Raw genomic sequence first — 15,230 nt, forward strand, 5'->3', positions numbered from 1 at the left:
ACTAGACTGCAAAGAGATATCCTGATAGAGCTCGGAGATGCTCTTCATGGTACAGTAGCTGCAGGAGCTTCAGATAAAGTTGCCTCCCAGCTTGCTACCCTCAATTCCATAGTAAACTCGTCCATGCGCCTCATTTCATATGCAGCTGATGGAGCGAGCAGGGCAGTGGGTACAGGAATTGCTCTTAGGAGACGCTCCTGGATGCGTTTGTATTCCTTCGCGGAGCCCTTTAGGTTATCCTTTGTCAACACCCCTTTTGATGGCTCATCCCTTTTTGGGCCCAAAGTTAAGTAACCTTTGACCAGGTGTGAGCAGGAAGGAAAGACTCTGCTTGCCGTCGGAGTCTGTTTTTCCATCCCTGCCAGACCCTACCCCAAGGGTCAAAGGGGAGGAAAGATGTGGTTCCGTAAAGCTCATGGAGCCTTTCAGGGCACACATGGTGAACCCCCCTCCAGGGGCTGAGAAGGGTGCAGTAATGGAAGATGACTCCCTCGCAGTAGGGGGGGGTCCGCAAAACCAGGGCAACAGAGATCAGTTCTTTGGGAAGCCCTATCAGCACTCCTGAAAGGAGGCCCGACTGTCCTACTCTGGAGGCAGTCGGGGGTCGCTTATTTTTGTATCCAGATGCCTGGCTGAAAATAAACGACAACTGGGTACAAAGTATAATTTCCAGAAGATATTTCATGCCTTTAGCCACACCCCCTCCATTGACAAGAAAAATTCCGGACGTTCCATCCAGTTACAGGGAATAGGCAACAATAGAGGTCCAAACGTTGCTAAGAAAGAGTCATCCAACCAATCCCAGCATACCAGATAAGATCTGGAGCTTACTCAAGATTCTTTTTAGTTCCAAAAAAGACTTGGGACTGGAGACCTATTTTGGACCTCAATAGACTAAACAGATCTGTCAAGAAAGAGAAGTTCTGGATGGTCACGCTTCAGTCGATACTTCCCTTTTTATGGAAAGACAATTAGATGTGCTCGATAGATCTTCAGGATGTGTACTACCACATAAAAATGGCCAGACCTTCCAGGGATCATCTGCGCTTCTGGTTGGGAGGCAATCATTACCAGTTTTGAGCCCTGCCCTTTGATCTCACTACAGCCCCCAGAGTGTTCACCAAATGTATGGAAGTGGTCATGGCTCACCTGAGACGTTTAGGATTCCAAGTGCTTCTGTACGTAGACTTTTGGCTCCTCACTGCCACCACCAGGCATCAGCTCATACAAGCCAGGGACACCACTCTTTCACTCTGCAGTCATCTGGGCATTACAGTAAACTCAGGAAAATCTGCTATGTTGCCATCACAGCATACCGTTTTTATCAGAGCAGAATTGGACACCACCACCACCACTTTGAGACTTCCAGCAGAAAGAGTCTTAATACTCCGTCAGCAGGTCCACAATATCTTATCCAAAAACAAAGCCCCTGCATCAGAAGTACTAAAATTGTTAGGCATGATGGCAGCTGCAATATTAGCCATACCGTTTGGGTCGCATGCATATGCGAATTCTGCAATGACTGTTCACTCAATGATCTTACCAAGAGCTCCTAATGTCTCATCTTATAATGATCACAAACGCATGGAAAAAGGATCTTCAGTGGTGGTTGACCTCTCTTCATGTTACGATAGGTTGTCCTTTTGTTCTACCCCTGCCAGCGGCCACAGTGATCACAGATGCTTTCCTGATAGGGTGGGGGGGGCATTTTCAGGGAAGAACAGCCCAAGGCACATGGACCAATCAGGAGACGCATCTGCATCTCAATGTCCTGGAGATGAGAGCAGTACTTTTAATGTTGCAGTACTTCCGGGACTCTCTTCCTCTGGGAACAATTGCGATTCAGACCGACAACATGTCAGTGGTCTGGTATTTGAACAAACAAGGAGGAACCAGGTCCTACCACCTTTGTCGTGAGGCCCTAAGAGTGTGGCAGTGGGCTAAGTCCACCTAGTGCTTTCTGTTAGCAGCGCACATCCCGGGAAAATCCAACGTGGTAGCAGACAAGCTGAGCAGCGCAATTCTGTTGCCTCACAAGTGGTCCCTCAAGAAAGAAATAGCGGACAAGATTTTCCGCAGCTGGGGCCAGCCTTGCTGCGACCTTTTCACCAACCACATGAACACCAAATGCAGAAGCTACTTTGCCCCAATTCCCCCTCCAGGACAAGCCCCAAGAGACGCATTTGTACACGACTGGCCTCCGGGTCTGCTCTATGCATTCCCACCAATTCCCTTGATAGCCAAAGTACTACAGAAAGCCAAAGCCCTGGGAAGGACCATCATTCTAATACCCCTCATTGGCCTCGTCATATTTGGTTCCCCTTCCTTCGACTTCATCAATTAGAGGAACCTTGGATTCTGGACCCAGTTCCAGATCTTCTGACGCACTCATCTGGGAAACTTCATCGCTCTCTTCAGTCCCTGAAGCTGACAGCTTGGCTGCTCCAATTCCCAACATAGCCAGGTTCCATAACCTTTCAGATGAAACACAGCACATTCTAATATCCTCTCATAAATCCTTTACGAGGAAGCTATACATAAGCGAATGGAAAGGATTTTCTGTATGGGCCTCTCAATATAACATTGATCCCTGCCAAGCCCCTATGGCCTCCATATTAGAGTTCTTGACCATGATTTTCAGCAAAGGAGCTGCAGCAGCAACAGTTCAGGTTCAGCTTGCTGCTATCTCTAATTTTCACCATGGATTTGAAGGATTGAACATAATGTCACACAGACTATCCAGAGCCTTTCTTAAAGGGACTTTTTGTCCCGGATCACCTGTGAAATCCCCTTATACCCCATCAAATCTAAATGTTATGCTTTCTCGCATTACTCTCCCTCCTTTCGAACCAGCTTCCTCATGCGATTTTAAATATTTGTCATGGAAGACTATCTTTTTAGTAGCTATCACTTCTGCCTGCAGAGTGTCAGAGCTTCAAGCCTTGTCCGTAAAGCCTCCTTATTTGATTTTCCGTGCTGACAGAGTCTCACTACGAACTAGTCCCTCCTTTTTGCCTAAAGTTTGTTCTGAAACTAACCATAACCAAATCATTGATTTGCTAGTGTTCTTCCCCAAACACTCCAACAACTTAGAGTATATGCTGCACAAGCTTGATGTTCATAGCTCAGATTTTACTTGAATAGGACAAAAGAGTTTAGGAAATCAGAACAGCTTTTCGTTTCCTTTTCAGATTCCAGAAAAGGTACGCCAGTAGCTAAAACAACTCTGTCTAAATGGTTATCCGATTGTATCACATTTTTTTATTCAGCTGCTGATATGCCCTTACAACACAAAATTAAGGCTCGTTCTACCAGAGCAGTGTCTACATTATCTGCCTTTCCTGCTAGACTTCCTATAGACAACATTTGTGCAGCAGCCACTTGGTCAAAGCTTCATACCTTTATCCTTCATTACAAAGTTGACAGGGTCTCCAGGGACAGGGCTTCCTTTGGGTCTACTGTCCTTAAAACATACTCCCATGAGCCACCCGAAATAGATGGTGCTTGGGATGCTATCCATCCGTAAGAATGAATGGAGGATAGAACAACTTCACATAAAGAAGTTACGTACTTACCATAACGTTCCATGTGAGTTGTTCATCTTGCCTTCATTCTTACTTCCCACCCTCCTACCCCCTCCAGGGTTTTTTGAAGACTGAGATACTAGATTCTTCCTGGTTGCTCAACCCTTTTATGGCTTTCTCTTATAGAGTGATAGAATGACATGTGGTATTATTATACGCAGCAAACATGATCTGAGGTAATTCTAGGTGCATCATGGGATAGGGACTTGGCCTTGAGCTGTCTGAAGACCTCGAGCTTTGTTGTAGGCCAGCTCGGAGCCAAGGATCGGCTCCAAACCCATCCCTAAGAATGAAGGCAATATGAACAACTCACATGGAATGTTATGGTAAGTGCATAGCTTCTTTTTATCCTTCTGTACACACCTCGGATCATGGCCAGTTTTAAACAAGGTGGGGTCCAGGGCATAGGCCAGTATTAAGCCTGTGTCAAAATGTACTGCTATAAAGCAGAGCATGAGAGATAGCAGGTCACCAGACACTCTGAGAGTTTGGCTATTCTTTGATGCAGGTTATGCTTTATTTTTGAAAGGTAATGACTTTTTACTGCTTGGCAGAAAAGTAATGTATATTCCCTGGCAAGATTGTGTGTGTTCACAGATATAAATAGTGATATTTTCATAGAAGGTTCATAGGCAAATACTAGGCTAGCTGTCCTTGTGGACCATTTTAAGCCTAGCCAATTTTACTTAGTAAGAATCAAACTCTGTACCTCTCGTGTGTGAGTTAAACACCTTAACCATTATGAGAGAAACATACACACACACAATAACTAAAGAAATAACAATCAAACCAGCGGATAAATGAGGAGGGGTAGTTCTGATGGATACCAACAAATACATAGAAGTAGTTTTGCTTCTGTTAGAAGATGGCACCTCATATAGAGAAATTAATAAGAAGGAACTGAATGATATTGAAAGTCTAGTGAGGATGTGTCTGGAAGGACACATCAGAGTTATATGATTATCTGGTTGTTGAATATCCCGATACCAGCTTTTAAATGCCTTCCAAAAATACATAAAGATCCACACAAATCACCAATGAGGCCCATTGTGGCTGGAGCAGGATGGATCACGGAGCCAGCCTCTCTTTATGTAGAAAATCACATCATAAAAGAACTGGAGAAAGTACCAACAATTTTGAAAGATACGACAGACTTCATAGAAAAGTTGGGTGAGTTTATAGACACCAAAAGAAGTAAAAGCAAACATCTAATGGTGTGTATGGACATGAAGAATTTATTTACTAGTATTCCCAACTGGTATGGTATGACTGCTATGAAGGAATATCTCATAAATAAAGGCATGTATGGTAAGAGACAAATTGTGATCATCTGTGAATTGATAGAATTGATATTAACAAACAACGTCTTCATCTTTAATGACAAAATATACATTCAGCTATGTGGAGTAGCAATGTGCACGCCGTGCACCAATAGCTATGCGAATTTAGTTTTGGCGCACTGGGAAGATCAAGTCATTCATCATGAGAACCCATGGAAACATAACATAAAGTTATATCAAAGGTTTGTTGATGGCATATGTATTTTATGGGAAGGCAGTACTGTGGAATTGAAGGAACTTCATCAATATTTAGAAAACAGCACTAACTACTTGAGGTTCACAGTGATGTACAGTGACACACAAATGGACTTCTTAGACGTGAGAATATGGCAAAATGAAGAAGGTGATATAGAAACAACCCTTCATAGAAAAAAATGTTGGAAGAATAACATACTTCCAAGAAACAGTATGCACCCGAGGCACACTCATAGGAATGTAATGAGGAGTCATTTTCTAAGGACATCAAGAATACTCTCGAATGACATTAATATCACGAATATGATGGAAGATATGTCGGACCATCTGAAAGATAGAGGGTATAAAGAGATGGAGATCATGGAAAATAAGCAACAAGTCATGATGGAAAGGGAAACGAAGGCAAAACCATACTTGAAGAGAAAAAAAGAAAATGGAACAGATGAGTTCAGAAGGAAAGACCCAGTAGAGATTAAGATGATTCTTACCCACATGACTGACACTAAACAAATCTGTGGTATAATAAAAAGAAACTGGAAAATATTAACATCAAATGAAGAATGCAAGGAGATAGTGGGACAAGCACCGAAATTTGGATATAGGAATGCAAGCAATCTAAAGGATATTCTATGCAAGGACAACTACTCTATACCACCAATAATGTCAAACAGAAAGGGAACCTTTCCTTGCAGAAGCACGATGTGCAAATACATCTGCACAGAAAATGCATTTGAACATCCAGTCACCAAGAAAAGATACACATGTAATTTATATACGTATTGCACAACTAAAAATGTTGTGTATTTAGCCACATGTTCAAAATGTGAACAATTCTATGTGGGAAAGACTATAAGACAACTAAAAGAAAGGCTCTCCAAACATGTCAGCGACATCAGGCTAAAATACTTCAAAAGTCCCCTGGCAAAACACATCATGGATCATGTGGATCATAGTTTTGTTTTCAGGGTTTTAAAAGTTGTATATGTGTCCAGTAGGGGGAGGTGATATCAGTAACAGACTAGAGAAAGAGGAAATGTTCTGGATAGGGAAACTACAAGCACATGTAAAACCGGGACTCAATACTACATTTCCCATCCAACCTGCACTTAGGAAGCGAAGACTAAGAAGGCGTGTCTAGCACTTCTCAAAGGGAAAGGGCACATCAACTTGTAGTGCTGTTTCATACTACTTGCACTCAGGAAATGAAGTTTAAGAAGGCGTGTTCAATGTATTAGGGAATGGGTGTGTTAATTAGCAGTTTCGCCTCATTGGAGCAAAGTATTTTTTAAACAAGGAACAGTAGTCATTATGTATAGATTTGATGAAGGGTGAACTTTGAAACCCGAAAGCGCTTATCTTTTTGTGTTTGTTTTACTATTTTAACATGTTCTGATGATGTTTTATAATAAATAGAAGCTGCTTTAAAATTATTCAGAAGTGGACGTACAGTTCTATTGATGCCAGCTGTTTCAAGGAGATGCTTGTAGAAAATATGCTTGCAAACGAAAAGCGCTTTTGAAGAAAGTGGATGTAAGAAGCAACTTGAGACCCTGTTAACTGGTAGTGGTTGTGTTTTCTTGCCACACCTATCAGTTTTTAGAGACTCTGCCCTGGATGCTGTTTACTGCTATATATATATATATATATATATATATATATATATATATATATATATATATATATATATATATATATATATATATATATATATATATATATATATATATATATATATATATATATATAGCATACATGCATGCATACACTGGAGAAATGCCAGTTCACCTGCTTCATTTTTTTCAGCATTTTGCTCCAGTGAAGGCCTAAGCAACAACCATGAATGTGACAAAAGAAACCTGAGCTCATGGATAAACCCACACTGACAAATGGAGATCAAGCATACTCCACACAGAAGAAGCCACAGTCGTGAACTTTCTCAGACCAAAGCTGTATGAGATGACAATGCTAATTATTTAGCACAGGTGCCAATGAGCAGCTGCTTTCATACACATCCTGCTCTTGCCAGACCACCAGAGATAGTCACTTACCGTCAAAGACTTCAGCAGTACACATAAGTGAAAAAAGTTACAACAAACTTGGTACTCTTAAATAAGTGAACGGAGTTGCAACAAACTTGGTCCTTTTAAATGTACTGTAACCCTTCAGACATATAGAAGCATACAATTTTGGTTTTACATGGAGTTCAGCAAATGCAGTACATTGTGTGACACTACTTCTGCCACGCCAGATGAGTGACTTGATTAACACTGATCAGGCAACAGCTGCTACAAGTCCTTTTATCCACAAACAGCAAACATGCCCATCAATTTCATCTACTATACAAATTTTGCACACCTCAGTTGTCCTATTGTTAAAACAACAATAATAATCACAGTTACTATAATGTGCTTTGTTTCACACAGAAAAGTATTTCATCTTCCATTATACAAATGCAGATTAGTCCTACAAAGGCAGATTAGTGACAGTTATTTTCATCCACAGATGACTCCCCATTACCCAGCACTTATAGCCCCTTTTGTGTACATTTTAGATGTCTGATTGCAATAAAAATTATGGCCATGAAATGAGTTTCATCTTTGTTGTATACAAACAGTAACCACACATTAAAGTATTCCAGGTTACGTCACAAAATTCACATTAGTCCTGCAAAGCCAGAAAAATGAGCAAGCAGCAGTAATTTTCTTCGACAGATAACCCCGCCAATTATAGTTACGTTGTGTGCATCTTGAATGTTAGACTTCTAAAAAAATAAAGCAAAAATAAATAAGGGCCATGCAGTAACATTAAGTTTTCGTGAACATTGCTTAGAACAGCAGGATATGCATTCCCATGCATTTTCCGAAAGTCTGAAACTGAAATGTCTGACATTATTTTGTGACTGCTACCTTCAATTTTATACCAGAAAATCACAAGGTTTATGAGAAATAGACAAAATATTTTATTTATTTATTTAACATTTGTTTACCGGGAAAGTCCGACTTGGAATGAGCCAATTTTCAGCGGAGGCCCGGGGAGAAATGCTCCCGACGCATGTCTTTGTAACGTGGGAGGAAACCGGAGCGACTGGAGGAAACCCACACAAATGCAGGAAAGACATGCAGATTTTGCACAGAAGGCATCCCAGCCGAGAATCGAACCGGGGAACCTTTTACTGTGAGGAGACAACTCTAACCACTGCACCGTGCAATGCAAGACAGGTGAGTGGTATGATTAGCCAGTGTGTCTCTTTTGCCCCGGAATCATGGACATAGACAAAAATTAGTGAGGACAGAAACCTATAATCAGGGACAATTTTTAAATTCACTTACAGTTAATAGAGCAACTGGCTTTGCATCAACATTCATTTTCAGAACAAGAGGAAATTAAACTCTTAATGTATTGCATTACTGACAGAGATGTATCCACAAAACCAAACATTTAATAACTGACTAAGCATAACTGTGAGACAGTCAAGAACATTGTGCAAAATTAAGAAGCAAGAGCTATGGTCCCCTTCAAGGCACATACCTCAGACCCAGTCCAAAAATTGGCATCAGTGCTGTCTCCTGATAGATGCCAACTTTGTGGTGTTTGTCGACTCGGGACCAAACACTTCGTATCGGTCAGTAATACCCCCCCCCCACCCCCCCCGATCTTGTGTTTAGGACTGGCAGATAACATAAAGGCAAACCGAGGATCCATTAATAATGCTTCTCAACAACTTTGCTCAAGAATTGTGGACAATTCCAGAAATAATGGGGGATCAAATAGCCAAATTCAGGGACAGATTTTAAATATTGCTCTTATAAATTTAGAAAGTTGCTAGAATAACAGAGGTTAATTTTCTAAAAAATATATAAATTAAAATGTCTGTGATGATTTGGAGACTGCAATCCTTAATATCACCAGAAAATTGCAAATTTTATAAAAAAACAGTAGACCAAATTTATGAATGCAAAATCTGAATATTCTGTTAAATTTTGGACAGGTAAGAAGTATGTTAATAATTTTAAACGTAATCCAATTGAATAGCAGGAATGGCAACTTTTGTTTAAGATAAAACTTTCTCCAGCCCAGCCTTTCTCTATTGACTTCCTGCAGCTGTCTGACCCTGCCCCCACTGTAAATTCAGCCAACCACAATGTAGATTTCATATGACTGGCCCTAACAGAGAGCATTTGCAGTCTGCAGGCACAGTCTAATTAGTCAAAAAATGCAGCTCTGCTGATTTTGTAGATCATTCTATTTGCTGAGCCACAAGCCTCTTCTGAATATATATATATATATATATATATATATATATATATATATATATATATATATATATATATATATAAATATATACATACACACACACACACACACACACACACACACACACACACACACACACATATACATACACATATACGTACAGGCTTACAGGCTTGCGTGAATCAAATTTGCATGACCACTTTCTTCCATTTGTTTTTCAGATGAGCTGGGAACCAAGGACAGGTTGACAAGCCCCACCCCCACCCTATGGTTCTGGCTCCCTTGCTTGTTTGTAGTAGGGATATTATTCAATGATACAGCCCTTTTGAAATTAATTTATGTTCTAGTGATAGTGTTTAAAATATAGGAATATTATATGGGTTTGAATGAGTGCAGAAAATGAAAAGGCACCTGGAGTACTGAAATATATATGTGAGAGTATGACGTATGTAAGAAGTAAAAACATCTAGTAGTGTATTACCAAAAAAAAAGAATATTGGGATTGCTTGGTATGTTTGAAGCATGCTTAATTGTTCATGCTGAGTGAGAACATGAAATGAGTGAGTGTTAGTGGACTGTATGTGAGTAAATAGATGTTCATAAAGGACAGTTTGAGTGCAGTTGTACAGGCTGTTGGGGGAAAAAAAAACAATTTCATGAAATCAGAATGAAATTCCTATAGATAATTATGACCATGTGAATAATATGGATGGGAGAAAGTTGTTAGTCTACTGATTGTGATTGTGTGCTGCAGCCTGAGCCGATGCAGTTCCACATCCACATCCTTCATTGGGTCATTTCTTCCACCTTGCCCAACTCCCATGTTATTCTGGCCACACCTGAAGAGCTATATTCCACCTTATTGTGTTTGCATGCTTGTCATTCCTTGCCTTCCCACTTGATCTGTGAGGATCCTGTTTTCCCACACATGTGCCATTTTCTCCTTTTTTCCATTATTTTCATACCCATTGCCCTTAGCCTGTTATTGCCGGCTAACTTCTCCATCCCTTTTCCATCTTTTTAACACTTTATTTGAAGCATTCCATTATTTTGATGCCTCTTTTGAGGTTTATTCTCCAGAAATGGACATGTGTACTATAGGAGATCACAACATTGTGTCATGGAAGGGTAAGATAATCTCTGAATCCCTGGTGTCTGCATGTTTACATTGTCCTCTGCTTTTTTTTTTTACGTTGTACTGAATGGTGTAACCTAGCTGTAATGCTGACCTAAAGATCTTTTTGTCCTTTTCTTTTTCTTTCTTTAGCTCCCTGCCAGTTGTCAGAGCCATTGCTCTGACTAAATCCATTTGTTTCCCATTGTAGTCCGAGAGGACAACACCTGTATGGCTGACATCCAGTTAGCTGTTAGGAGAATGTATAATTTATGAGATACACTTAACTGTTTCCCTACATGTATGCCTCTGCAAGCACCCAAGAGATAGTCGCACAGTTGTTGGAGCATTATGTGGGTGACATTATGCTTAAAATATCCCTTCCTCTCTTGTAATCTGTGACTTCCCATCATGTCCCAGACTTGCGTCTCTGAGATGCGAATCCTAGTCTCTGTCGCAAGAGGTGGGCAAGCTGAACAGGTTAGGCTGTGTCATTCTTCTCCCTCCCCAACTTGACCTGATAGTATCTAGGCTGTTAATCAAGTCTTTGTTGTTCAGGTTTTATTCAGGGCTTCATCCCTATATACCGTGGAGATGACTGACATAGAGGGTCATATTTTTCCCTCCTTTTGATACTTGTGTTCCCTTCCTTGTCTTCTTCCTCCAAAGTGCATCACTCTCTACTTTATATACATCTGTGGGAATAAATTGGTTGCTCACGTTAACACCTTGTCCAGACCGTTTTGAAGATTAGTAGAGGGGCATAGATCTTGTGTTTGCCCCTTTAATGTCCCAAGTATTACTTGCCTTTATCTTGACAAAACTGTCTTTATCACCACCTTTTAAACTTTGCCACTAAGTGTTCTGAATATCTCAAGTCAGCTGGTGACACAATCTCTTACCCTATCTCTGTCTTAATCAATCGCTCTATAACAGAAAAGTACATTCCCAAGATTTGGAAAATTTCCTACATCACCCCATTGCATAAAGGCGGTAGTGCTACAGACTTCCCCAGTTACAGGCCTATTGCCATCTTATCCCCACTATCCAAAATTCTAGAGAAATGTATCCATTCCCAACTCATGCATTGCTTAATTTCTGGTAACCTTCTAATTTATTCCCAACACGGCTTTAGACCCAACCACAGTACCACTGTAGCTCTCTTAAGCTTCACAATTTCTATCAACCATTTCAGAAACAACAGCCATCTAGTTTCCTCCATTTTCCTTGACATGTCCAAAACTTTCGATACCGTCTCCCATCAGAAACTCCTTAATGAGCTTTCATCCCTTAAACAAAGCCACTCTGCCCTTGCATGGTTCCAGAATTACTTATCTGACCATCAGCAGGCTGTAAAATGGCCACACAAACTTTCTTCTCTACTTTCTGTCCCATTAGGCATTCCACAGGGATCGATTCTAGGTCTTCTCCTATTTTCCATCTTCGTCAACAAACTTCACACTGCCACCCACCAGGCCACTACCATACAATATGATGATGACTCCACACTCATATGCGCAGCCCTTGTCTCGTTCTAAACTTCAAGAAATAACCCAAAATTCCTTTACAGAGCTAGAATCTTGTCTCTTTGATGCTCAGTTAATCCTCAATCCCAGTAAAACTAAATTTATGATTTTCTCGCACAACAAACCATCAGCCCTCCTGTTCTCCTTTATGGTTTATTCTTCTAATAACATAAAAATAGAACTGGTTTCTCACACTAAGCTTTTTGGTGTTAGAAATGATAACAGGATGAGACTTGACAAATGCATTACCCAAACTATTAAAAATGTTCACATTAAATTACTCTCTCTCTACAGAGTCAAGCCCTTCTCAATTGACTCCACAAGAGGTCTATTGCTAGAACACCTCTAATATTTTCTCTTTTTTATGCCTCACCCATTCTTATTAACCTGTAAAAAAACTTACCTGGCAAAACTAGATGCCTGCTACAACAAAGCTGCCAGATTCGTCACCAGCTCTCCTCATAGATCCCATCACTGTACTGCCCTACACCAGCTAAACTGGCTTGAGCTCCCCAGTTACCTCACATACACCCAACTCAGCATGGCTCATGGCATACTTTACCTCCCAGACAGGTGCTGTGCACTCTGCAACTTACATCAACCTCAATCTAATAAGACTACTTGGATCTTCTGACAAATTCCTCTTTCAAGTCACAAAAGCTAACAAATTTTCTGGCGAATTTCTTTACTCCAGCCTCATTGCCTGAACATGGAACTCAGTCCCCCAAAACATACTTTCCACACTAAATCACCTACAGTTCAAATTTCTCCTCAAATCTTCCCTATCTAATTATTGGTTCTGCTTCTGCCTTACACCTGGCTGATTCATTCCCCCTCTTCCTGCCATCTTTATAGGCTTTCCTTCACTACACAACTCTGTTGATCCTTACTCAGTCTGATAGGAGTCTCTCTTTCCATCTGTTTTCCCCTCCTACACACTCTCTCTCTAGATCCCCTGTCTATTCATCTGTGCCTCATCCTTCTCTTTCGTTCTGAACCGATCCACTACATCCTATTTGAAGTTCACTTTTCTCTTGGTTTAATCATTCCTTTCTAAACAAAGTAAAATAATTACTTCCCACCATCCTTCTCTTGTATAGTTATCTGTTCTGTCTTTTCTTGAATTTCTCTGTTTATATCTTATCCTTGTCTGTACCTCTACTGTATGAGCTTATGTATTATATAATTTATTATTTCTAACTGTCTTCATTTTGTTTAGGGCTTTTCCCCCTGGGCCTCCACTGAAAAAGAGCTTGTGCCCAGTCCAACTTTTCCGGTCAACAAACAAACAAATAAATAAAAATAAAATAAATAAACTGACTGCCTTTTTTCTAATTTGACCATTACTCAGTTACTTTCAGTTTTTCTGTCTATCACTTCTGTAAAGTTTGTAATTCAAAATTACATAAGTGAAGGATCCACTGGTCTTTTTTCTCACACAGCAGTTAGAGAGTGAATTGGGTTAGCAAGACGTTCCAATACTGCTGTTAATCACCTGGGCTGTTGTTCTCAATGAATCTGGCCAATTTTTCTTTAAGGATTTTCATTATCAGCTCCCCTGGGATGGAATGTTAAGCTTAATGGTCTGTAATTTCTAGACTTTTTCATAGATGATGTAATGCTACAGCTGTTCTTTTTGCAACCTTGCCTGTAAACCCCCCTGCCCCACCCCCACCCCAAGTTTTTTTAGTATCTGGAGCTTTGTAAAATGTAGTAATAGTACTTTATTTTACCAGAAGGCAAATTGTTAGAACTCTTTTAGTGATGTAGAAATAGTGATGGTAAACCCTGTTAACTTGATAATGTCTCTTGTCATTTTAGCTTCACTGTGACTGTTGAAGGCTGCAAAATCTTTCTGCCTTGTGGAATTCGGCTGCATTTCCCTCGAGAAGCAGTTGGCATAACAACAGACATCCATTGCAGGCTGCTTGGGGCTGATCCAAAGTGGGTGAAGCTGACGCACCATGATATTGTATTGAGTGATGTCCTTGAACTGCAGCCTCATGGAACTGAATTTCAGCAGGTACTGACTAGGAAGTTAAAACTACAAACTTCTGTCCTTTCCTTCCTGTCTCCTCCTATTTTTGGGCTGTTTTTGTACAACTTACTTCTGCAACTGCTAGAATCTTCAAGTTCACAGAATGTACCCAGGACTTTGACAATGCTGTGCCCAACGTGGCAAGTCTTTTTCAAAGTGTAGTGTAGAGCAGTTAGCAACATGGCCGTGTCAGTAACATTAGTTTTCTTTTTATCCTTTTTGGGTTACATCTCATATTACATAGTTTAGCAGGTCTGTTTTGTTAAAGATTTTTGATATTCTATAGCATTATTTTTGTAGTACTATGCCTTAGTAACAAGTTTGTTTCAAAGACATCTTTGATGCTTAGGTGAGTCTGAAGGGAATAGAGTTTTTTTTTTTTAATTAAAGAAGGATGTAGCAGTTTGGCTATACTCTGTACTTTGCATGCATGTGGATTAAATTCTGACCTAAACTTGAATGCTTTAAAAACGCATTTAATGTGAAAGTGAACCTTTAAGTGGAATCTGCTACAGCGTATATGTAATGAATCAGGCATTGCATTAATTTTGTTGTTATTACTTCTTTACCAAATTCCTTTTAAATGATTTACTGCATGCAATGAAAAGGTTGTACTTCATGTTTGTGATGTACACTTTCATGATGCATCACAACCACAATGAATTTGCTAGATTAACCACACTGACATTGCCAGATACATTGCTGTTGAACTTGTCAGTTGTATATAGCAAGTCAAAAACACTGAAATTCAACAAACCCCATTTCTGAAGTCAATAAAGAACCTATTTTGCAGAACGCAGGCCCTGTTGTATCACCACAATTCTACATTTTGTAGACATTTGAGTAATTTAACACTGAGTCCCATCAGTGATGATACTGTGGTGATATTTTCTCTGTCAGTCACAATTTTTCATTTTTTCAGAGATTCTTAGTTCAGGTACAAGTGCAGGTTATCTGTCACGTCATCTGTCCATAGCTCCTTTGCCTCCCTGTCTTGCACATTTTGGATGTTCTTCAGTGAAGTTCCCCCATGTAGCCTAGATATAAATGTAGCAAGTGTCAGTGTGGCCAACAGCTTGCCACCCAGGATCCACAGTCTGCATTTTAGGTACTACCCTGTTTAAGACTGTGACATCAGGCACTGCCAACATTTCTGTTCTCCCAGTTGTAGGCACCAGA

The 15,230-nt window shown here is 40.2% G+C and overlaps 1 protein-coding gene across 1 annotated transcript in view; it reads left to right on the forward strand.

The window, feature by feature from the left end:
* Positions 1-15,230, forward strand: part of PIDD1 (p53-induced death domain protein 1) — a 1,004,177-nt gene that overhangs the window by 140,821 nt on the left and 848,126 nt on the right. Inside the window, exon 5 of the mRNA XM_044059769.1 lies at positions 13,835-14,036. Coding sequence (XP_043915704.1) covers positions 13,835-14,036 — 202 coding nt within the window. The remainder of the gene's footprint in view (positions 1-13,834; positions 14,037-15,230) is intronic.

Source organism: Protopterus annectens, chromosome 17.part0 (genome assembly GCF_019279795.1).
Source record: "Protopterus annectens isolate FY-2018-M chromosome 17.part0, PAN1.0, whole genome shotgun sequence".
Classification (NCBI taxonomy): Eukaryota; Metazoa; Chordata; order Ceratodontiformes; family Protopteridae; genus Protopterus; species Protopterus annectens.